Source organism: Calonectris borealis, chromosome 1, assembly GCF_964195595.1.
Source record: "Calonectris borealis chromosome 1, bCalBor7.hap1.2, whole genome shotgun sequence".
NCBI lineage: Eukaryota > Metazoa > Chordata > Aves > Procellariiformes > Procellariidae > Calonectris > Calonectris borealis.
In genome coordinates, this window is record NC_134312.1 from 50,519,118 (window position 1) to 50,541,998 (window position 22,881).

Consider the following 22,881-nt stretch of genomic DNA (forward strand, 5'->3'; position numbering starts at 1 on the left):
CATTCCCATTCAAAAGCAAAATGCCTGAACACAAGTGAGTTTTTTAACCATCTTCCTAGCTCCCCCTGAGAGATTTCCATTTTCCTCTGCCTCATGCGTTTTGTCCCTGTGCAGTTGAGGGAAGCTTCCCTCTTCCCGCTCAAAATCCCTTTGGCTCCACGTGGTCATCCTTCGCTCAGAGAGCAGCACGAGGCTCCGTGTGTTACACAACAGGGCAGAGCACATCTAGGCTGGAGCACGACTGTCACATCTTTACTTTTCCCACATTTCTGAAGTCACGTGTCAAAAAAGGAAAGGCTCAAAAGCAAATTCTTCGGATTCTCTCAATAAAATAAATAAGCAGAAAAAAAATTCCCAGAGGCAGAGATTCTGTTCGTATTTTCTATTCGAAAGATTTTTATGCTACACAGTTACACTGACGAGAAGAAACAGTGAGTCCAGAGGCTCTGCTCATGCGGTGTCGTTGCAGCAATTGTTTCTTTTGAGCAAGCAACTCTCAAGTTCAAACCAGAAAAGCAGCTCAGTATTTCAAATAAACCATGGTTGTATCCCAAACCCTTTTACAGCGAGGAGAACCAGTTACATAATTCAGCTGGCTTTGGGGAAATAAGAATTTAATTTTAAGAAAACTCCTTGAGGAAGACTCCTTGAGGTTGCAAATGCAGAACTAGACAGGTAAGCTAAGAAGGGATATGAAACGTATAGATCACTACTTCTGGAGAAGAGGGATTAAGAAGTTTTTTCACTTGAGAGTTAATGAGGACTAGACATTTTTCATAAAAGATACTCTTCTTCATTCACATAAAGAGCTGTCAATAGATAAAAGCAAACGAACCTGCCTAACGATGGCTAAGCTTCCATCATTGTGACAGAATTTGATTCCTTACCTCAGGCAAGAAGTAAAGGAATTCAGGACACAGTCCTTTTCTCTGAACAGCTGGCAAAATTTTCTAAGACACAGAAGGGCTTGGGGTGTGGGGAATTTATGAGGGTACTTAAGACAAAAGTCCCTAAATATCGGAAGGCATAAGCCCAGCTCGGAAGAAATAACCTTAGCGGTTTTGAGATACAAAGGGTAGAAAAGTTAGAGACAGGCAGGCAAGAACGAACAGGTGTAAATAAAAACACAACAAAAAAGACGTTTGGAGCCTACATGAACTCTACAAGAAACCTCTGTTGTTGTACATAAAAGAAAATACGAATAAATATCTAAAGACATATATATTGGCCTCTTATTTAGAGCTGTTTGGCTTATAACTAAGCCAGCAGCAGGAGATTCACACCACTGTTCTGAGCAGACTAAACCATATAACTAACATAAAATTTAAGACCCCCCGGTAATGGGGGTCAGATGGAGCAATGGAAAACTGAGATTTGTTAGGTGTAGCAGGAGTTCAGCTTCTTCCACCAAAAGCTGAGGGAAGGGACAGAAGAAAAGGTCAGATAAACTGCAGCAGTCTCAAAAAACTCACTTTTTCTTAGTAGGATACCTAGTGTGGAAGGTCTGGATGTCCCTTAGAGCCACAAGGACCTCTCAGGGCTTCCAGGGTACGGGCAAGGGGAGAGATGCACTACAGGCTACTACCAGTATTGTTTGTTTGCTTTTTAAAACCCACACATAAGGGTTTCTGGAATATTAAAATCCATCAACCGAATATGTAAAAGTGAAATCAATCAATACGGGATAGAATATTGTAATGTATCATGTAATATTCCTACCGTGCCAGCTAAACTTGGTCTCATCATTTGTTCACACATACTCTCTCTCAGACACACACGTACACACAAACTATGCAATACGGTATGCGTAAAGATGTGCCAGTATCCAAGCGCTGTACTTGGATAAGGACTCGGGTGCTGATACTACAAGTTCTAAGTGGGCAAATAAAACTGAATTGGAGTCGAGTCCAGGCATTACCATCACTGTGGAGTTCAAACTTTAGAGAGAGAAGTCCAAGAACCAGAGAGATAGAAAGAAAACAAAATCACAAGGGGTTATAAAGAACATCAGATACGCAATCAAATGCAACAATTAGTTACGCTTTTACAGCAACATTTGATACATAAAATCCTCACAAGTTTTTGCATCTTCCTTTTTCTTTGAAGGAAACAAGAATAAACTGCAATATCACATAAACGCTGTTTCTCTTGAACAAAAAAATAAAAGATAAAAAAATACATTGTTACTCCTCTGTTTAAACTTTATTTACAAATAACTGAGTATTTCTAATCTAGACATAGAAGCTCTTTCCAGGATAAATGGCAATAAGCTATGGATGATCTGAGCCCATGTCTCACAAAAAATACAATAGTTTTACTTGGTATCAATAAACATTTTAAAATATACTAAATTTTGCCAAGTGTTACAATCATTGTCCAAACTGAATAGTAGTCTGAGTGCTGAACGAAGTGCATCAACAGAAATTATAAATTTTAGTGTAACATTTCTTTGTCACTCACAATAGCCAGTTATCCTTGCAAGTCATTAAAGCAAGTATCACAGACTCGGACAGGCTTCTTAGAAGAAGGAGTTAAGGCATTCTTTGCTGAGCACTCGGCACAAAAGATATTTCCACACTGTCTACAGTGATGCTGTGAAAGAGAAGAAACATACATGCTGAATATCAATGAGAGGGCATTGACCACTAACAGAGATCACTATCATGTCAAGTCAACTCTCACGTTTCAGAAGTTAGTTTGAATTTTCAAATAGTAGTTACATAGCACGCAGAAGAGCATAGGAGTAAATCCCTTCTAAAGGGTATAGGAGTAAAATATTCACAAGCATTTCACTGAGTCAGGAGACTATACCAGTTTTGGAAATGAACTGGTTGAGGTTCATCCTCTCGAATTTCTCCTCTTGAACTTGTTCTGGTCACATAAAACACATTCTTCTTACATGTAACTACCTGCTTTCACATTGAGAAGTATCCTTGAATCAAAGGATCCAGCAGCCTTTGTTCAAAGACTACCCAAAGAACATCACTGAAATAATGCAGGACAGGGAGAGCCACCTAAGACCAAGTCAGGAAGCACTGCAAAATGATCCTTGTGAATATCCCTCATCTACTTGATTGCCCAGCACTCACTGGAGGGATGGTCATCTCTGGACAAAGGGCAGACCCTGCCAACTGAGGGATGCTGACACCTTAGCTGTTTTTACAAAGAAGGTCTGACTACAGACCTAAAACAGTTGTTTCTTCTGTTCCATGTCTATTTAGCGTTTAGAAATATATAGTCACAAAGCACCAGATCATGTTGATGCCTCGTATTTTCTCATATATCTAATTTCAACAAATTTACATTTCTTTTATGCCTGTAAATCCAGTTCAGATTAGTTATAAATAAGCTTACTGTAAATACCCTTACAACAGTGTCATTTTGCTTGCTTACTTAGGGGACTGAGCTTTTTTAACACTGTTCATAAACTGATGCTGTTAAAATGGCAAAAGAATCATGAATAAAGTAAGCTCCACAAGCTTTAATTTTAATATTTAAGGCACTGCAAGCAATAACTGTATTCTGAAATGTCCTGAGTATCACAGCACTATTAAGGCCATTTTCTGAAGTTTGTATCCCATCTAAGAGTTTGAAAACAATAGAAAAAGAAAATCCCCACAGACACACGGTAAAACACACCTACCCTTCTCACTGTCACCGAAAAGCCTTTTCCACAGGCCATACAATTCTGTACCTCATTGTCTTCTGCCCACTTCCTGTTGAGAGCTTGGGTGTGTTTGATCTATATAGAAGATATGAAAAAGCAGGGGTTTTTTAAATACATGTCTAATTCCTACTGATCTCCTCTGTTTTCACTGTACACACTGCCCAGTGCAGTATAAAAGCACCAATTCTGCCATGATACTGAGAGCTTATATTTGTTCAGAGAGAAAATATTCCAATCCAAGAGCAGATTTAAGAACCCACAGACAGCAATATGGCCCTCGTACACCACAAGCATAACATCTTAATCACTCTGGAAAGGTAACCCACCACCAATCTGACGCAAACTTGAAATTCTCCTAAGTTCCCACACAGAAAATCAACAGGTTTAATTGCTTCATATCAAATTATACCTGCAATGACTGGTTTTCTCGGCCAAGTTCCTGCATTGCAGCAGTAGTGTTGTCCAGCTTTTTCTTCATTTCTACAAGTTTGGCTTGAAGCTTTTCAATTTCTCCCTCACTTTTTATACACCTGAGGAAAAATAGTAAATAGTCAGCTCAAAGCATATAAGGCAATGTACACTGCCTCCTTTGGGCAGGTTGTCACATCTGAGAAGTTACTCTCGTAAAATCCAGCCAAAAATATCCTTGCTGTGAAAAGTTCTTGGATGCCTTGACTGGAAAAATGTTCTGTTGTAACAATCAGTTTCAGATTATCTGGCATTGCTCCCAAATATCTGCGGCTTATTAATACCTGGAGTTACTCCCAAAACCAGGCACAGTACAGAATGCAGTCCATCAACAGCAAGCCCCAGTAAGTACCCCTGTGGAACAGGACACTCACAAACCAGCTGCAGCAGATCAGGTCAGACAACAGAGCAGAAAAGAAACCTTTTTCTTTTAGCAGGGCCACTTCCCATCAGCTGAAATTCAATTAACTGTTGAAAGCCAAATTTCAAAGGGTGTTTTTCTGCCAAGCCATAAACGGCTACTGGATGAGTTCAGCACAGTATGGCAAGGGATTGCCAAAGAAAGAGGATCTCACTTGAATTGATCCCATCCTTTCCCAAGGTCTACTGCTCAAAAAACCAAATCAGCAAGCTTGACAGTATCAAAAAAACTTTTCCACTCTGTCTTCACCAAACATGTGGTGAAAATAAGGACAAAGAAAGTTTCCTGTCTCACAGGTGTTTCTTCTACCCATGTAATCACTGCTTTCAGGTAACTCGCGCTGCCTTGCATGCCTCCTGCTGCCTGACGGAAAGGCGCTCTGCTTACCTAAGATTTAAATATATTGTAGAGACAATAGCAGAACTGGAGGAAAGAAGACTGTAGGTTTTCAGGAGGAAGAAAATGCCTCCTGTGTGAACCTTAGCCTATTTAATCCAATTACACGTTCAATCTCCTAATATTGAGCGGTGGGCATACCTAGAAGTCCCTAAGCAAATTCTATGTTACTGGAGGCACTAAAGAGTCTCTTTCCAGGCTTCTGGATGACTACTGGATCTCCTCTGATTGAGTCAAGGCAGGGGAGCCTCAGAGTGATGGAGAAGGTGCTTCTCAGGTAAGAGAAGAGAAGCGCGCTCTGCCAGGCCTTGCACGATGAGATAAGAAACCACAAGCTACACACCTCAAAGTTCAGAGGAGCCCAATGGATTTAGAAAGCTCTTACGGATGTGCATAAACCTTTCAGCACAAGCACAGAGCTGTGGCTTTGGTGATAAGTAAGGTCCTGATAAGCCTGCCTGATTTTCTACAAAACGGTCACCTTGTCAAAGCCCACAAAGAGCACAGTTTGTTCCCGACACCCCTTGCTGCGCTTTGACAGGGACGACAGAAGGTTGCACTCTGGAAACTGCACCCACAGCCCAGGCACTATGAACAAACACAGATTTAAATAAAGCATGCATAGAGAATCCTGAATCAACTGAAACAAGTTTTCAGTGTGAGGCTATCCATTTCCCAAACAATGCTTCCACATCATCATGACCACAGCTTACCTCTCCAGCAACGCTCTTCTCTCATCCTGATTATTCTGCACTGTTGCTTCCAAGACAGCAATGTCCCCACGTAAATCATCTGTCTGCTTCTCCAGCTCGCTCACTCGCCTCTGACTGCTTTGCCACTCTTTCTTCATGGTAGCCAGGTTTTCATTCAGAGCTGTGACCTGCATGGTAAGCTTGGTTTCCTTTTCCTCATGTTTCCGGTTTTCTTCTTCTTTCTGTTTTTTCTCTGTGTGCTAAGAAAACAATGGAACAATGAAAAACAACCTTCCAAGTATTCTTTCCCTATTCCCTGCATTTAATTGAGGCAAAGAATCTTACTGTACTAGAATCTCTACTTTTAATCAACAAACTCTATTAGACAAGGATGTCATCCCACTGAATTTTCCTGCACCATTAAATGCCTCAAAGATTTCTGACCTTGTCATTTAAAAACGAATGTAATGTGAAACTAAAGTCAACTCTTTGCTTCCTCTCTGTCCCTGAAAGAATCCAAAGGCGTGTTCACAAAACAAGTCTTATACTCTTTAACATACTAACCAGTTTAGCTTCAATTTCAGCACATTCTGTCTTCAGTTCCTCTTCTCTCTTTTTCAGCTGCTCTTTGACAGCTTGATGGGTTTTTTTCTCCTGTTCCAGAGCTGAATTCATATTATCTATTTTGCCCTGCAGCTCTAATTTCTGTTGAATCAATAGCTGTTTTGCATCCTTGAGATTTGCCACCTCCTGTTAGGATACAGAGCTCAAAGTTAAAGTAGCAACATTGAAAGTGTAAATTATTTAAATTAAAAACTACTGTAATTCTTTCCAAGGAGAGGATAGCAATAATTTTTAGTTTTATCACTGGAAGAAAGGATGATTTTATAGCACAAAGTAATAATTTTCATGATCAAAGATTTTAAATTTATACCTATATTATGAACAACATTCAATTTTTAAAATAAATTTAATGTATGTTTCTACTAAAGTGGTGGAAGCTCTGTTGGATTATTTTCTACAATTCTTTGAAAAGATACGTCCATTGTCATTTTCCAGAGTCTGTTCTAAAATTTACTTCACATTGTTCTCTGGTTGCAATAATGAGCATAAAGGCATCGTAATGACAATGTATAAGTAATTACCCTATGTTTTATGCAAGTAGGAAGATACATTTGGTTTTAAATATTAGTTTTACTTGTTCTTCTGTAATAAAACATTAAAAATCCTGAAGTAGAATAGTTAGTTAAATTTATAGGAATCATTTTCCTTAAAATTACACAGCTGAGCATGCAGGTACTAACAGACTAATAGGGGTTGCCAGTTTTCCATGAATCAAAATTTGCGTCACAAACTAAAACCAAACCAAAGACAGGGAGAGAACATATCCTGAGGACAGGGGGATGTCCTACAGATGCGTATTTATCCATTTCTTGGTAGGAGATGGGAAACAGAGTATAAGCCTTTCGGAGACAATTTCTGTTTTAGTCTGATGGCTTGCAGGGAGATTGATAGATGAATATTAAGCTGCCATTGGTGTGCACACATTTTATACACATCTTTATAAATTTTCTTCTTTAGAATAGAGATTTTAGGAATGATGAGAATTATAATAACCTTTCCCCAAAATCCAAGAAAGTACTGGACATAGATTGCTTGACAGAAACAAAGTACAGACTTCTATCTAAAAATAAGAGACCATTTTCTAAACACTGGAGAACAAAAGAACATCTGAAACTCATAAGATATCACATTACTTTCTTTTTATTAGCATATAGGGACTGTACCTTAATTTATACTTGTGCAGCAACTTAAACCTTGTGTGCTTAACAGATGCAAATATAACTACTAATAGTATAATATGGAAAACACAAACTACGGCCTTTTAGGAGTATTTGTTTCTACAGAGACTAAAAAATGAAATACGTAGAACGTGGCGAGAAATAATTTGTTTTACTGAAGATTAAAAATTATTTAATTAAAGCCTCCAAACTTTTACCCTTTAGAGACCTCATTTGATTGTTACGATTTTGGAAGAGAGTTAGTCTTTTATGAGGCTCCTGACATTGTTTCTTCCCCAACTGTGACTTTTTAAGACATTTTAAGAAACCACAGCACATCAAGGGAGTTTCAACTCTACCATGCATCCTTAAGAAGTACCAGATGTGCCTGGAATATCTGGGAAACTTCACATTCATGACACTTTTAGACATCCTTTCTGCACTTCAGAATAGTCAAGCAAGGGTACGCACAGTGAATCTACAGTGGAACAGAAGAAAAGCCAGGACATACAACCCATCCTGAAGCTAAGACAAGTTATGTGGTCTACCTGGCACCAGTACTCCAGGATTATCACTAATCAAGTCAGCATTGCTTAGGAACCTCAACAAAATCTGTGCTTTGGTTCCCTTACCTGTAATACTGATATTTACAGCAACCATCTTTGCAAAGCCATAACAAATAGCATCTACTGAGTAGGCACATATTTCTTATCAGATAACCAACCACACGAAGACTCATTTTGTCTCAATATACCTTCTCAAATTCTTGCTTGCAGGCTCTAAGCTCTTCACCCAGCTTGGCACTTTCTTTTTCAAGTCTACTCCTTATTTCCTGGAGCTCTGTTGTTTTACATTTTTCATTAGCCAAGTCTTTTTCTTTCAAAATCTTGAAGAGAAATAAAAAGTGCTACGAAAGTTATTTCTTCCAAGTTCACAAAATAAAAAAAACAACCAAACAAAAAACATCCAGGGCCCAAAAGCTACTTGGAGGCTTTGTAATTAAGGGGAAACAACTGCCACATATCTCTATCCACAGTTCGTAGTGCAAAAAATTAGCAGCATGTTTGCAGTTTTAGATTTAAACCTAATAATGTTTTTCCACCTGTCTAGCCACTTAGAACAAATTAACAGCCTATTTCGAACCAAATTCACTTCAACTGTCTGTTAAAAGTCTTCGCACCAGAGGTTCAGTAAAACTGCCATTGCTATGCACTACAACAGAGCTATGCCCTCAAAATACCCCTTGCTTAGAGATGTAACAGAAATTAATAAAGGGTGCCTGCGTGGGGTGGATGTGTCTGTGTGAAGATTTCAAAAGACAGAGGCATTTACCCTGTCATTCTGAAGATCCTGTAACATTTTGGTCTTCTCGCCCAGCTGCTGCTCCTTCTTTGATGCATCCTGCTCCAGTGTAGACTTTGCTTTCTTCAGTTCCTGAATCTGCTGATTATTGCTAGCAATTCGATTTCTGCTGGAAACTAATTCTTCTTGAGCTAGAGCAAGTTTTTCTTCTGTGGACTAATTACAAAGAGAGTTCTGCAAATTATCTGTCAGTATAACAGCTTCAGATACTCAACAGTCACTTAAACATTTTCCACATGGAAAAATCGTTATCTAGCATGCAACATTTAACTTCAAACGTCGACAAAGCATAGTTACAGAAACTTCTAGGTTACAAGGTTACCCTAAGTAAAAACAAACTACTCCAGTACCTTTTCCAGCAGCAATAACTTACTGTACATATTCCGGCTTGCATCCTTCCACAGAGAAAAGTTGAAAACATACAAAAGGGCAGACAATGAAAGGTGACTGATGAAAAGAGAATGAACTTGAATTTGCTCACACAAATTTATTTATTCTCAGGATAAATCAATTACTCTATAACGCTAGACAGCTGTTACTTAAGAGCCAGTAAAGCTATACTGTGAAGATTTCAGAAGTCATTCAATGCTATTTTTTACCAATGACTTAATTAAGCTAGTGCTAGGGCAATTGTAAAATTTTTGAAAAATCCTAAAGTACAACCTAAAAATGCTAATATCGAGACAAAATGTTTCACAGTTTCAGCTGCCTCAGCATTTTAAACACAAAATTTAAACTTCTATTCAAAATCTCCTACAGATTATATTTTAATTTGCCTCCAACTCTCCCCATTACCTAGTAAAAGAACTTTGATTTATCTCTCTACAACAGGTCACAAAAACCCAAGAAACAACCTAAAACTTGCACCCAAGGCTCATTTGATTTGCTCACAGCAAAGTCAAACTTTGGGGTTCTTCTTGAGTTAGTATTCTGGAAGTTATTTTTTTTAAAGCATAGAACACTTAGAAGCATGTTCTTTCACAAAGAACCAATGAGAAAGAAAAATACCAAACTCATCCTCCACTCCTCCAAAATATTGGTATTTTATGGAAATGTTTGATGCTAAGATACAGAATGTGACGTGATTTATTATTAGTAATAAGTTTATTACCTTCAGTGCACCAGTAAGGATTTAAATTCTTTCAAGATAAACTAAATTCTTTTTGAAGCTCTTACTTAAATCCCAATTAAACCGCTTGTTGAAGGTTAATGATTTTAAAAGGAACAATAAGCACAACTGTGACTTCCCTTAATTATGCATATGCTTTAGCCGCTCCCGATTTAAAACCAAATTGATTTCTGATGACTCCTAACCCTCCCTTGTAAGGTCTAAAGTATTTTGAGTCAGACTTAGTTTGAAACACCGATGATGGAACACTGCTGATTCAATAGCATTTTCAAAAACCCCAGTGGCTCTTAAAAAGCTCACACTGGCTTTTAAAATTAGTTTGCAGACAAATTTTTTTTTTTGCTTTCTGAGCTACTAGAGTTTACTACTTAACACTTCACAAGGTGTTAACTCAGAAATTTTTTTAAGCAAAATAGGAGGTGCTTTTGCAATTTCAAGCTTTCAGTAGGGTGGGTCTTTCAGAAAGCAAAATTATCCCTCTTTGTTCCACTGTGGGCTGTGGAGTACCGTATTTTCCTAACAATGAGAAAGGATGGGAAGCGTAGCACCATCATATAACATCTTCACAGGAAAACCCAATAGTCTCTGCAGTTTTAGAAAGAAACATAATGAAGCCACAGCTTTTATTCAAATTTGTTTCCAGTAGAAGAAATGTGGTTACATCCAATTTGTTAGCACAGGATGATGAAATTTGATGTAGTGACCCCCAAATTAAAAGCCTCACATAGAGGACACTTCTCTCTCAACCCCTGCCCCTCCCCCCGAGTGTCCACACTGGACAGGTTATCTCATTGTGTCTATACCTATGCTAAGACAATGTAAATGTTCTTATAAGGGGAGCCAGTATTCAGCCTACTCTGCACTGTATTATGCACAAACATTTCTATAATTCAGTAGTTTGTAATATAAGAGACTTGGAATTTTGCATACAGTTTAGCATACTATAGCTTACATATACAAGTGCCTCTTAATTGTGCTGCGATTAATAATGAGGCTACCTACCTTAACTGGGAAACCATTCAATATAATTGTAACAGTAAATCAACCTTCTATCTATTTATGCCTTTCTTTCTGCTTTGCTCAAAAGTCCCTCACAGCACCCTTTGGAAATGAGCAGAAATCTTCTGGCACAAGGTTAAACATTCCAGTTATTATCCTTGCTCCTGGCCCAGTCTCCACTGAGACCATAATTCAGCCCGATTCTTTTGGACTGCTGAGGAGCTCGCATCTTTAACATAAAATCACCTCTCAAAACATCTGATGCCATGTATCTTATTTAATTACCATTCAGTGTTGCCATTGTTCCCAGAATATGATAGATGTTCTCCCAACAAGATACCCTCAGTCATGAGATTGCTCTTTAGGATGACAGACAAAACTGAATGCAAGGAAAAGGTACAGAATAAGACACCCCAATCTGTACTTATTTTTGTAAATAAAACCAGATGCTAGGATGACTGGTATAGAGTTTAAATAAATAAATAAAAAGATAAGAAGATATCACAGTCTGATTCTCTACAGCTTGGGCTGTTGCAGTGCAAATTATAGTGCCAACAGCAGAAGTGGTCCTAGCTGGGTGGCAGCACCTGGATTCACTCCACCTAAGTGAGGTGCACAAATGAGCATTTTAGCCTGTGTGCTCCCTGATCCCAGTCCACAACGAGAGACACGAAATTATTCACAGATGCTGACCTGATCTCTCTTCACTTCCTAAGAAGAAGGGTTAGACTGACTGCAGGCAACTTAGGCTCCTGACTTACAGACCTGAGGTTTGGCAGCATCAATATTGTCCCAGAACATCCACTGAAGATACACTGACATCGATGCCAATATTGGAGGCAAAAAAACATTCTTTTGAGAACACAGAGGAAACCAGGACTGACTACAAAAAGCACAAATGCCAAGACTGAAGAATATTTGGCAGAGCTCAGGAGAGCAGGATTCATACAAAGTATGTTTGCACTAACTCAAAATCAAGGCAAAAATAACAGTTCTGCGTTTTTCTTAACTCTTCTATACAAAAAATGCCTTTTCCACGAAAAAAAAATATTAAATACTTTGTGTGTGTGTGTATTCAAAAAAAAAATATATATTATATATACACACATATATACACACATATATTTTTGTACATATATGTGTATATATATATAAAAAATAGTGGTATTCTTTTTTATTATAGATATTCTTTTTTATCAAAAACTATAGCTTTTACAAGCACTCAAATCCTACCCAGTTTCTGTTTCTAGTCACAGAGACAAAAATGTATGAGTATCGTTACTGTTACAGACGGTGCATTTTTAAACCAAAGTAAACGTGCAGCAAATAGTATCCGTAAAATTATAACTACGTTCTCACTTCCAGTTTTGTTACAACACGTCTCACTTTTCCTCTGCAAGACTTACAGCTTCCGAGTTTGCATCTGGCTATAGCTACACAGCCAGGATCTTCTGTAACCGAACGCGACAGCAGGATGCAGCCGTGCTGATGGCACTCCAGCGAGCAGCTGCCCGCCCTGCGGCTGGCTCGCATGCAACGCTGTGCCTCCAACTGCAAAACTTCACTGAAGCATTTGCTCACTTTTCAATCGCACCGCAGTCTCCCCGCCGGAGACGAGCCAGCGATCCCAGCGGTGATGTTCCGAACAGATGCCAGCAGATGGTGCTCTGTGTACGGCCCAACTCCTGCCGTGCCCTCCCAGGAGCAAGACCTACCGCCCTACCCATGTCACCCATACTCTGTACGGCCTTTTACGATCTGTCCCCACGCCTGAAGCCTTGGCCTCACCAGTAGCATGGTGCTACACCACGTGAGAATATTTAAGTTTTCCCTTGTAGTATTTTTAACTAAAGAAAACCTAGCATTGCTAGGATCTCACGACACGGCCTGGCCGTGCCTCTCCTGGACAATGCTGGGCTTCAGACGGTGCTGACTCCACACAGCTGTGCAGGGAGTTCCTATCTCTACTAAAAATCCTGCACTGAGAGACACTCAAGCTCACCTTACATACAAGTTTTAAAAACTTCTACTACTGCCTACTAATAAGATTAAGACCAATCTGAACCCCAGCCCACTCATCAGCTTCAGTTCCAAACTTTAATCAAAATCCATAGCTCTCACTCAAATGATCCACTCTTACTAAGTAACTCTCCCAAGGCAAAACATAACCCAGACAACTGACTTTGAATTGAACTGTGAAACTACACCATAAAGTTCTTCTGACTTGAGTGGCATTTTGACATTCAGCTCTCAAGACTAACATTATCACACAGAGGCTTTGTGAATGTGCTTTTTCTTTGCAGTCTTCTAAGACAAGTTGTCACTGCTTCTTTAGGTTAACATTGCAAGGTGGCAGCACATCCGCAATTAAAGATCAGCTCCCCTCCTTTTCCCTCTTCTTCATTTTACAGAAAAAAGTGGTGGCAAGCAGACCTCACTAATCCTAATTAATACATGTTTTTAAAAATCTTTTAAAATCAAGCAAACAGCCTCCAAGTTTGTACATCACTTCAGTACTGAGGACCTCAATCTTCCTCAGGCTCTCTAGGCTCCACAGAGACTTACATAATAAATCAAGTTACCTAACTGCTCGTCTTGAAAATCTTGTTTTCCTGTTGCCATTCCCTTATTTTACCTTTTTGCATGGATGTCCTCTCTCTCTCTTGCTACCATCCCCATTCAGGTTTAAAAGCATGTGGGACTCCTACTGTCCTATTTTATACTTGCCAGAACTAGAGGTCATCAAGCTGGTTTAATAATACTTATTCAGAGCTATTTTTGCAATAAGTGATACTTAAACTATCACTATACCAAAACTATACCCAAAAACCCAGTTACTGAGCACATCCAATGCTTTTACAGGTCATTGCATTACCAAATGTTGATCTAAATGCATTGCAGGAACTTAAGTCACAGAGGTACGTGTGCTACAGTAACTAACCCTAAGAAAGAGTATGTTTAAACTACCGTTGCTTGTTAATCATGCTGAAGTTCTTCACAATTTAACACAGCAATTCAACCAAGCTGCACTGAAAGTAAAGCTTCTGTAACCTGCAGGGAAACATGGCAGGTAATCTAATGCTACAGAGGAGGAATAACATTAATAAAACTCCAATGGCCTATATGTAAAGGAGCTATTTTCTCTTTTTCTTAAAATAACCCCGAACCTGGAGTTTGGCTAGGGCTCCACAGCTCACATGGGCCTATCTGAAACAGCCACAACAAGACCTTTAACAATTTTGGTGGTGGGACTGAAAGACATCCACTGGGACAGGTGAAAGGGAGCAATGAAATCCAAGCAGTAACCAAAGGCTCCCTTTATACATAACAAAGCAAACAGAAGCTGACATCTAAAACAGATCAGATGATCTGTCCTCCCGAAGTGCCTATTTCTCTCCATAAACTTCAGAAGAGCCTAGAACAACAGTGTCAGAAAGACACAGACAAAGCTGCAGTGGGATTCATCTGAAAGGAAAAGTGCCAAAGCTACACATCTTGCCAGTCTCTGCAGCACAGTATGTCCTGGGACTAACTGGAGCATTGGCTTAGCACTGATATGAAGGAGGGGGGCAGAAAAAAAGGACAAAACCCACCTTTGCTGACTGACTCAACTCCCAGCAATACCTCTTTGAAGGCACTACACCCTAATACCAAATCAGATAAATTCAGCTTAGGAATAGCAAAAACTTCAAGGACTAAGTTCGGACACTTGGATTCCAGGCAGGTCCCTAAACCTACTGTTTCTATTAGTTTGACATCACTGAACATCTACAATCAGCCAGGAAGAAGCAGAAGGGGCAAGGACATGGGAAAAGACAACAATAATAAAATTCTAGTTAAATCATCTAGAAGATAGAGGTTACTCACATGCTGGCAGAGACTTTGCCCTAATTAGTTATGCTGTTTAAAGCTACAATATATAACAAGAAAAAGCAACATGAAAAATTAACTCTTAAAAGAATACAAAAATAAATCATCTCTCACTTTGCTGCTGCACAAATGCAAGGGTATTTCAGGTAAACTGGCAAATACCCTTGGCTTTAAATTAGTTTCAGGATGTCCTTTGTCCCAGGGGAAGGGATTGAACAGCACTAAATTCTGTATGTAGTAGAAGAGCTTTTTTCTGCCTATACAGTTCTTGCACTGTTTCTTGGTCTTCAAAATAGATATAAACAGATCTACTAAATCACACATGACATTAAAATGACTGTAAGTACCTTAAGGTCTTGCCTGGTTGCCAGCAGCTCAGACTCTTTCCCATAAAGGTCCAGCTGCAGCTTCTCCATGTTTTCCTTATGTTTTTCATGGGTCTTCTGTAAATCTGCTAGCTTGACTTTCTCTGCTTTAAGCTCCTGTGCTGACAAAACAGACTGCTGTTGCAGTTTATTCTCCAGTTCTGCCTGAAACATAAGCATAGGAAGTTTCAATTAAAGTTACAGACAGTAAAGTAAGCTTAATCATTTCAATCATTTCAATAAACTGCATTTCTACTGCAAGACAAGGTTTTTTTCCACTTAGAAAATAGCAGTTCAGTAATCTGATGTTTGTGATTTTACAGTAATATTTTCTAACTAATTTAACAACAAAATTCAATTCATGTCAAAAGACTAAGTGAAACACATTAAGACCAAACATTAAAAATCTAAATTATGTTTCCAAGTCCTAAAGTTTCCACAGACTGACTAAAGCACAAATATGATCATGTAGCATAGGGCAGCCAAAGCTGGAGCAACATTTAACAGTGCATGGCACACAACACAACATTCCCTGATGTTGTAAGACATTTGAACTTTTTCCATTATGGTTTATGAGTTTCATACTGTCACTCAGAAAAATTCTTTTGGTATAATAAGAGAAGACTTGGTTTAAAACAGCCATGGACATTCCGAAACACTGCAGAGTTTGTCTAAACTACTTCCACAAAATTCTACTGCTTCACAAGAAAATGGCAGCTCTTGCCTTCTGAAGCAAAATAAACACATTCAATCTAGCCATTTTTATCACTTTATTGAAACTCAGTTCCTACAGAATTCATATTCATAGCACTGGTTCTTTCTATTTTATTATTGTTGTTGATGCTGTTGTTTCTATCTCCTACAGCATCTGAAGACCTTGTTTCCACACCCTGATCTTATCATTTCCCACAAGACTACAGCAAACAGCTGTTTATCACAAAGATATTGACATAAAAGCTACAGCATTTATCAGAGAAATTTACATTAATTTTCTTAAAGGAATAAGAGAGGCCAGTCTTACCTTTTCTAAAAGGGCAGTTTTTAATTCAGCTTGCAGTGTCTCACTATGTTTTTTCTTCTGCTCAAAAGATTCCTTTAACTCTCTCAGCTTTCCCTGGAGATGTTGCTCGCTTTTTTCTTTCTCCTTCAGAAGACCCTGAATTTCCAGTACTTGCGCTCGTGCTGAATCAAGTTCTATCGACAACTGCTTAGAAATCTATATTCAAAAATATTAAATAACTGTATATAATTTTAATTTAAATCACTATTTGTACATGCTGTTGTATGTGAAACTGCCTGTTGAACTGTGTGGATGACAAATTACATAGTTCAAAAAGCAAACAGACAATTTCACAGATGAAAAACTGGTAAAAGCTGTTAAAGCTGAAGATACAGTTTCAGGAAATCAGCTCCCAAAAGACTGCTAGAAGTTGGGGAGAATCTCCTGACTGTAAGAATCTGAAAGGCTTGCCCTACTCTACTTTTCTCTAGGCATCTGCTACTTTCCTCTGCCAGAGACCAGATAAGCTATACCTTTCCTGTGATCCTGTATGCCCACTCTCATTTTACAAAGAGCTGCAGATTATTTGCAGGAAACAGTTTCCAAGTATGCTAATGCTATTTCTTGTACACAGAACCAGACCATCCCACAGTGCCGCTGCTGCTACCTTCTGCTTCAGAGCTAGGTGGTCGAACACTGGCAAGTAGATTTTAAGAGCTACCATAACACATTAAAATCATCTGTTATTCCCAATTTCCTACCCTTAGAGCAACTGCAGTCTTTTTTCACCATTCAAAATTAACAGCAGGCAATTTTTCTCAAGCCAGCAGTGGTCTGAGCTCTCCTGGTGCCAACTGCAGCAGATACCAAACTCATCCTCCTTCACTTGCCACAGAGCACCATAGTGCTTTTGCTGAACGACAGAGGAGCCAGGAGAGTAGCAGCAGTAGTCACAGAGCAATTACCATCACACCTGCACATCCACAAACCCTCTTTCAGGCAGTAAGAGTCCATCACAGTCCATCAAACTGTGTCCACTGATCATATTTTTTCTGATTCCTTTAGGGAACAGGGACAGCTTGGGTAAAGAAATCCATGAAAGCGGATTTGGACTTCAGTGCCAGCTGGACTACATGATTTTGCAGTCTGAATGCTCATCTTTGAAAAAGAAGTACATCTGGTCCTTATGCAGTCACAGGCAAGCGACTTACACAAGTTTGCAAAAGCAACTAAATCCTTCAAGGATATCTGAAAATGTCCTGTCAACCACACAGAGAACATACTGATTAGGCCTGAGACTCAAACAGATCTAAGGATATGAGATAACAACTTCTATTGTATGGAAGTATGAAAAAAAATGAGGACATGGTAATACCAAGTAGCTGTTTCACTAATGAAAAACGTGAAGGGCTAAAATCCCCCACTAGGGTATGTGGGGCACAGAAAGGTAGGAGTAAAACCTGTATTTTAAAGCTTCATATTAACATCTAGGAAATGTTTAGTATCACCTTATTTCAGTGCCCCAGGTAAGTTACAATTTGAGAACTGCAACCTCTTTATCTCTCATCAGTCCCAGCATGTGAAACTGAAAACGAATCTTTTAAACATTCATTATTATTGGTTTCTAGATTTTTGAAACTAAGCGGACAGCTTACCCCCTCCTTTTTTTCCAGTGAGTTTTTCAATTCATTCCTCTCTTTAGCTACAGACTCTGTTTGTACCTGGAGCTGGTGTTTTACTTCTTGGCAAGATTTTTCCTAAAAAACATAAGACAAGGAAATATTCCTGTGAGCTTCTAAGACCGGGTACAAGGTATTTTTGCAGGATCTACAAAGACTTGAAAAATAATGCTTTCCTTTTCAGTGAAAAAACTTTCCTCCTCAGCTGCAGACATATTTTCAGCTCAGAATTTCTCAAAACTTTAATAGTGGTAAATCTAAGCTGAACACAGCTGATATCCTGTACTAACAAATGCAGCCATGTGCCAGAGAGTTTTTCTGATTAGGGATAGTCTCCCCGATTGTGGCAGCCCTTCTTCTTGTGGGAAGCAGTAGGCTCATTGCTCTCCTCAGGATCCAAAATTTCTTAATGTTCCAAAACTCACAAGCAAGTACATTTGTATGCAAATACAACTACATTTTAAGCCCAAATACTATGCACTTAAGACTTAAGATAGTGGCGAGCCTCCAAATGACTACACAATTAAAAGCAGAATCTGGACTCCTATCTTTAACTCTAAACTGGGGAGAAAATCCTTCAAGTTTTTAGGAGAAACAAATATTTAAACAGCAGTAACTAAGTAAAGCAAACAAAAAGGCTTATCTTAAAAAAATGAAAGAGTAAAAGAAAAAATGATATTTTTAACTAGGAGCAGAATTTTTTTTAGATCAGAATAAAAGCAGCTCTGAATGGGTTCTGGAAAATGGTGACATATAAGATGAGAAGAGAATGAGAACGACACCCCGACCATGTCTGAGGCAGTGGTGTCAGAACAACTGTATAAGAAAATCTGTAAAACGTGTATTCATATAGTGCTCATTCATATTACCAACAAAGCAAAAGAGGAAAGAAAAAGGTGTATTTTAAGGCTAGTGAGGGTTCACTTTCTTTACCGTAATAGGTTGCTCTGGTGATCAAGCACTTGTTAAATCGCCCCTTGTGAGACCTTTCTGAAACTCAAATAGTTCTAGTACTCTGATAATACCTTAAGCTAGGCATCTCCCCAAATGACAGACGATGTTACTCTGCCTGCAGTACGCAGCCTTCCAGCGTGTCCAGACAAGTGCACAGGAAGGTTCTATATACAAAGACTCCAGAAAGAAAACTAAAATGGCCTCAGAAAAATAACGTCTTCTTCAATATGGTGACACTTTAGCAAAGGGTTTATAACTTTGTTATAATAAGGCTGATGTATTTTTAAAAAGGGGGACATTTCCCAGCAAACTGTTTCACCACTTGTCTCCATTTAGTTTCTTCACCATATTAAAGGCATGCAGCAAGAAAAGGGGATCCTGTTGTGTGATATGACTGATTTTTACTACTGTAAACATCCCGACAAAAATTTAAGGTAGGACACGTCTCTGAACTACTAAAAATCACAATTTGTTTTTCCTTAAGGCAACTATTTCCATGCATTGTCATTGTACGTATACTGTTTTCAGACAGAAATCAAAGTCATTTTATCAGACTGTAAATACACCAGACTTAATGTCTAATGAAAGAAACTACTAACCATTTCTGCCACAGCTGCTTTTCCTTTTTGTATTTCTTTTTCTAATTCCTCCTTTCTTTTTTTGAAGGATTCAGAACTTTTTGAGAGCTTGTCTTTGGTAGCTGTAAGGTCTTTTAACAGAGTATCCTTCTCTAATTTCACTTGTTGCAGCTCTGATGTTGCTGCTTGCATTTTACAATCTAATTCCTTGAGTTGTTTACTTGTATCTTGATTTGATTTCTCAAGGTTTTGTTTGAGGCTGGCCTTTTCCTCCTCCTGCTTTGAAATTTGCTGTTTCGCTTGTTCAAGGGCCTCAGATTTCTTCTGCAAATCCAATTTAGCATTAGACATCCTGCAAATACAAAAAGAATAATATTTTATTATTATAAAATAATAAAATATTCTTTTGTATCATTAAATGTCTCTATTATTTAATATGTTAACTGTAGAACTACTTCAAAGCATACCTTTTTCATCCAGAGCATGGGCATTTTGTCTCTCCAATGAAGATATACCAGCAACTCTAACAACTATTTTGAGACGGATTTTTCTTCCTCAACTATAATGAACAGAAACTACCCTTTTGCTGCTTATGCATAAATTGCAAATTAGTCTTTGAAAAAAGTTACAGAGCTATGGATATTTAAAGATGGACCTCACTACATCAAACTGTTCAGATATTTAGCTGACAACAAGCACAGTGAGTAAACTGAAAAAGCGTACTGAATCACAGCAGTCAGTGATTCACACCAGACAACATGGCAGATGGAGTCTGCATGGCATACAGAGTGAAAGAAAACAGGTGGGATAAAACTCAGTTCTCGTAGCAGAGGGAACATATCACTTATTTATGATTTTAAGAAATCACAGGAGAGAAGAACAAAATTTCAACTCTAGTCCAAACCACTGTAGTTTTATGTCTGACTTTGAAAAGTACTATAACACAGGAAATGCATACGCTTCTTTTGCTGCTTCAAGTTGTTTACTCAGTTCTGCTGTTCGGAGGTCTAATTCTGTAGATTGCTGTCGCTGCTGCTGTAACTCCTGAAGAGCTTGTTCTTTGCTTGCTTTAGCATCAAGAGTGTCAGCTTCAAGTTTCTGAGATAGAAAAATAAAAAGTTAGAGCCATCAGAACACAACCAACAAAATAAAAATAGCAATAAAAAGCCAAAGTCACCTAGTCTGTGAGTAGCATTTACTGAAGAAAGTCTTTACTGTAGAAAGCAGCCACAATTCTCACACATCATCTACCTATTTCATCAGTTTGCTATTTATCTTTCATTGTTTAGTTCCTGCAAATCTCTTGCTCCTCCAGAACTGAACTATTTTGGTAAAACATTCTGAAATCATCTTTAAATTAAAGGCCAAGAAGCCATTTTACTGCAAAATAATAGATAAAAAGCAGAAATCTTTAAAGAGCCTATCCAAAACACCTATACAAAAAAAAGGCCATACACAGTGCTCAGCTTTGGGGCTGGGTTCTCAGCCACCACTGAGCAGTTTCACCAGTTTCAAATGACTGTTGATTTACAAATCCCAAGAACTCTGCTGTTCTTTATAACAAAAACAGAGACATGAACTACAGCTGTGAAGAAATCCTATGCTCGCCTGGAAGAGGTTTTTCTTAGGGATTTTTTCCAAAGGTACTTGTTCATTTACATGGAGTATAAAGAACACAGGAGTCTTCAGCGAGCGGGCACTGCTTAGACTCTTCAACATACTGGCTGTTTTACAGGCACTTCTGCTTTCACGCAGTGGCCATAAAACAAAATGGCCAAGTTTCTCTGAGAAAATTCCTAGGGGCTTTTTGTTTTCTTTTTTTTTTAATTTTTTTTTTTAAATACCATGCATTCAACTGGAATAATCCCAAAGAATGGTGATGACACCAAGATTTTACACAGAATTGCATTCCTGTTGACAGCATCAATAACCCTGCTCAGTTTCACACTTCAGCTACCAGGAACCTTGTAAAATCTTGTGCAAGCAAGCACTGTATTCCTCCCAAGCATTTGTGTCTGTTGGTTACTTGTGAAACTTTAGCAAAAGGATGAAAAATAAAAACACAAATGAAAGCGGGCAGAAAAAAAACAGTATGCAAGAGAACAGAGATGGAAGCACAAAATAATCACGCTAATAATGCAAAAGTATGACTGCTTTATTTTTTAATAGCATTGAATTTAAAATTTCATACAGGGAAAACAACCTGTCTTCTCTTCTACAGAGCACATCAGCTAGGAAAAACACCCCTCTCAGTCTTGAGCATAAAGACTGCTACCTCCCTCAAAACAGACAGACAACATTGCAAAACCAATTCTGCATTGCTCCTAAGATCCCTGTATCATATGGTTTTATGTATTATGAATTTTGACCACCAAGAATGTTTAACAAATATTGAACAAAGGTTAAAGCCCAAATTTAAAAGCTCTCAAGCATTAGGACTAATTCATATCCTTAAGTGAAAATATTAGTATCCCAAAACACCAAAAGGTTTTACAAACCTTCTGTCAGAATTATGTGTACTTTAAGAGAAAAACTGATTCCAGAAATAGAATGCAAAACTCAAGATCAAGTTAGAGGAAAAACATTGATAAAAAAATCTTGATAAAAAGCTTCTGTAGAAGCCTACTAGAAAGGCTTTAGAAATAAATTAAACCAGACAAGTAGTGTTAACTTGGGCTAACCAATCTAACACATATTCCCTGCTACCACTTGTAAAGCGTGTAAGGTTGAACTTGAAGACTCTGATTTCGGGAAGTATTCATGTTCCCTCTCACAACACTTTCAGATAGCACAGAGGTTGGTAGAAGCACATGTACAGGAAACTGACAGTACAGTAACAATGTCCTAAGCCTATCTTCTTAATGTGATATGCTAGCATGGAAGAAGAGGAGAATAGGATTAAAGGGTGGATCAGGAAACACTAGTGAAAAAGGAAACCTACAAAAGTGGTATTGATATAATACTTCCCCCATAATTTGAGCACAGCTTTTATCACATACTGCCAAACAGCTGAGAACATCAGTTTCTGTAAGCTCAGATACTGTGTTCAATACAAACCTTAAGCTGTCCCTCTAGCTCTTCAGTTTTCTGTTCTAAATAAAGATGTTTCTCTTTGTACTCTTTAAGATTGGCTTCCAGCTGAGCACAGTATTCCTGCTTGTCATTCAGCTTAGCTGTAACCTGATCCAACTGAACGCTGACCTTATTTAACTCCTGAGGTAAAATAAAAATACGAGGGTTGTTAGTTTTTAAATAACTTCCAAAAATTATTGATGTCACATACGCTTTAAATGATCTAATGTGTTCAAATTAAAAAGGAAAATAATGTTTCTGTTAAACTGACGAAATTTCTTTTAAAACCTCAATATTCCTCTCAAACTTTACAGGCTGTGGGCTAAATCTTAACAAAGGTGTTTTAAGTTATAAATGGAAGAGGAATTGTAGGTAATAAACACACTAGATCCTGCAGTTAGTAGAACAGTAACTAGAAAGTAACACTACAAAACCTTAGAGAAAATTT

The 22,881-nt window shown here is 38.3% G+C and overlaps 1 protein-coding gene across 2 annotated transcripts in view; it reads right to left on the reverse strand.

The window, feature by feature from the left end:
* Positions 1-2,180: 2,180 nt before the first annotated feature.
* Positions 2,181-22,881, reverse strand: part of EEA1 (early endosome antigen 1) — a 73,851-nt gene continuing 53,150 nt past the window's right edge. For both annotated transcript variants that reach the window (XM_075151055.1, XM_075151046.1), the window contains 13 exons: positions 22,419-22,574; positions 20,320-20,459; positions 19,383-19,713; positions 17,806-17,907; positions 16,172-16,366; positions 15,133-15,315; positions 8,758-8,943; positions 8,180-8,311; positions 6,209-6,394; positions 5,666-5,904; positions 4,077-4,197; positions 3,644-3,742; positions 2,181-2,592 (listed from right to left, as the gene is read on the reverse strand). In XM_075151055.1, coding sequence (XP_075007156.1) covers positions 2,470-2,592; positions 3,644-3,742; positions 4,077-4,197; positions 5,666-5,904; positions 6,209-6,394; positions 8,180-8,311; positions 8,758-8,943; positions 15,133-15,315; positions 16,172-16,366; positions 17,806-17,907; positions 19,383-19,713; positions 20,320-20,459; positions 22,419-22,574 — 2,193 coding nt within the window. In that variant the 3' untranslated portion in view covers positions 2,181-2,469. The remainder of the gene's footprint in view (positions 2,593-3,643; positions 3,743-4,076; positions 4,198-5,665; positions 5,905-6,208; positions 6,395-8,179; positions 8,312-8,757; positions 8,944-15,132; positions 15,316-16,171; positions 16,367-17,805; positions 17,908-19,382; positions 19,714-20,319; positions 20,460-22,418; positions 22,575-22,881) is intronic.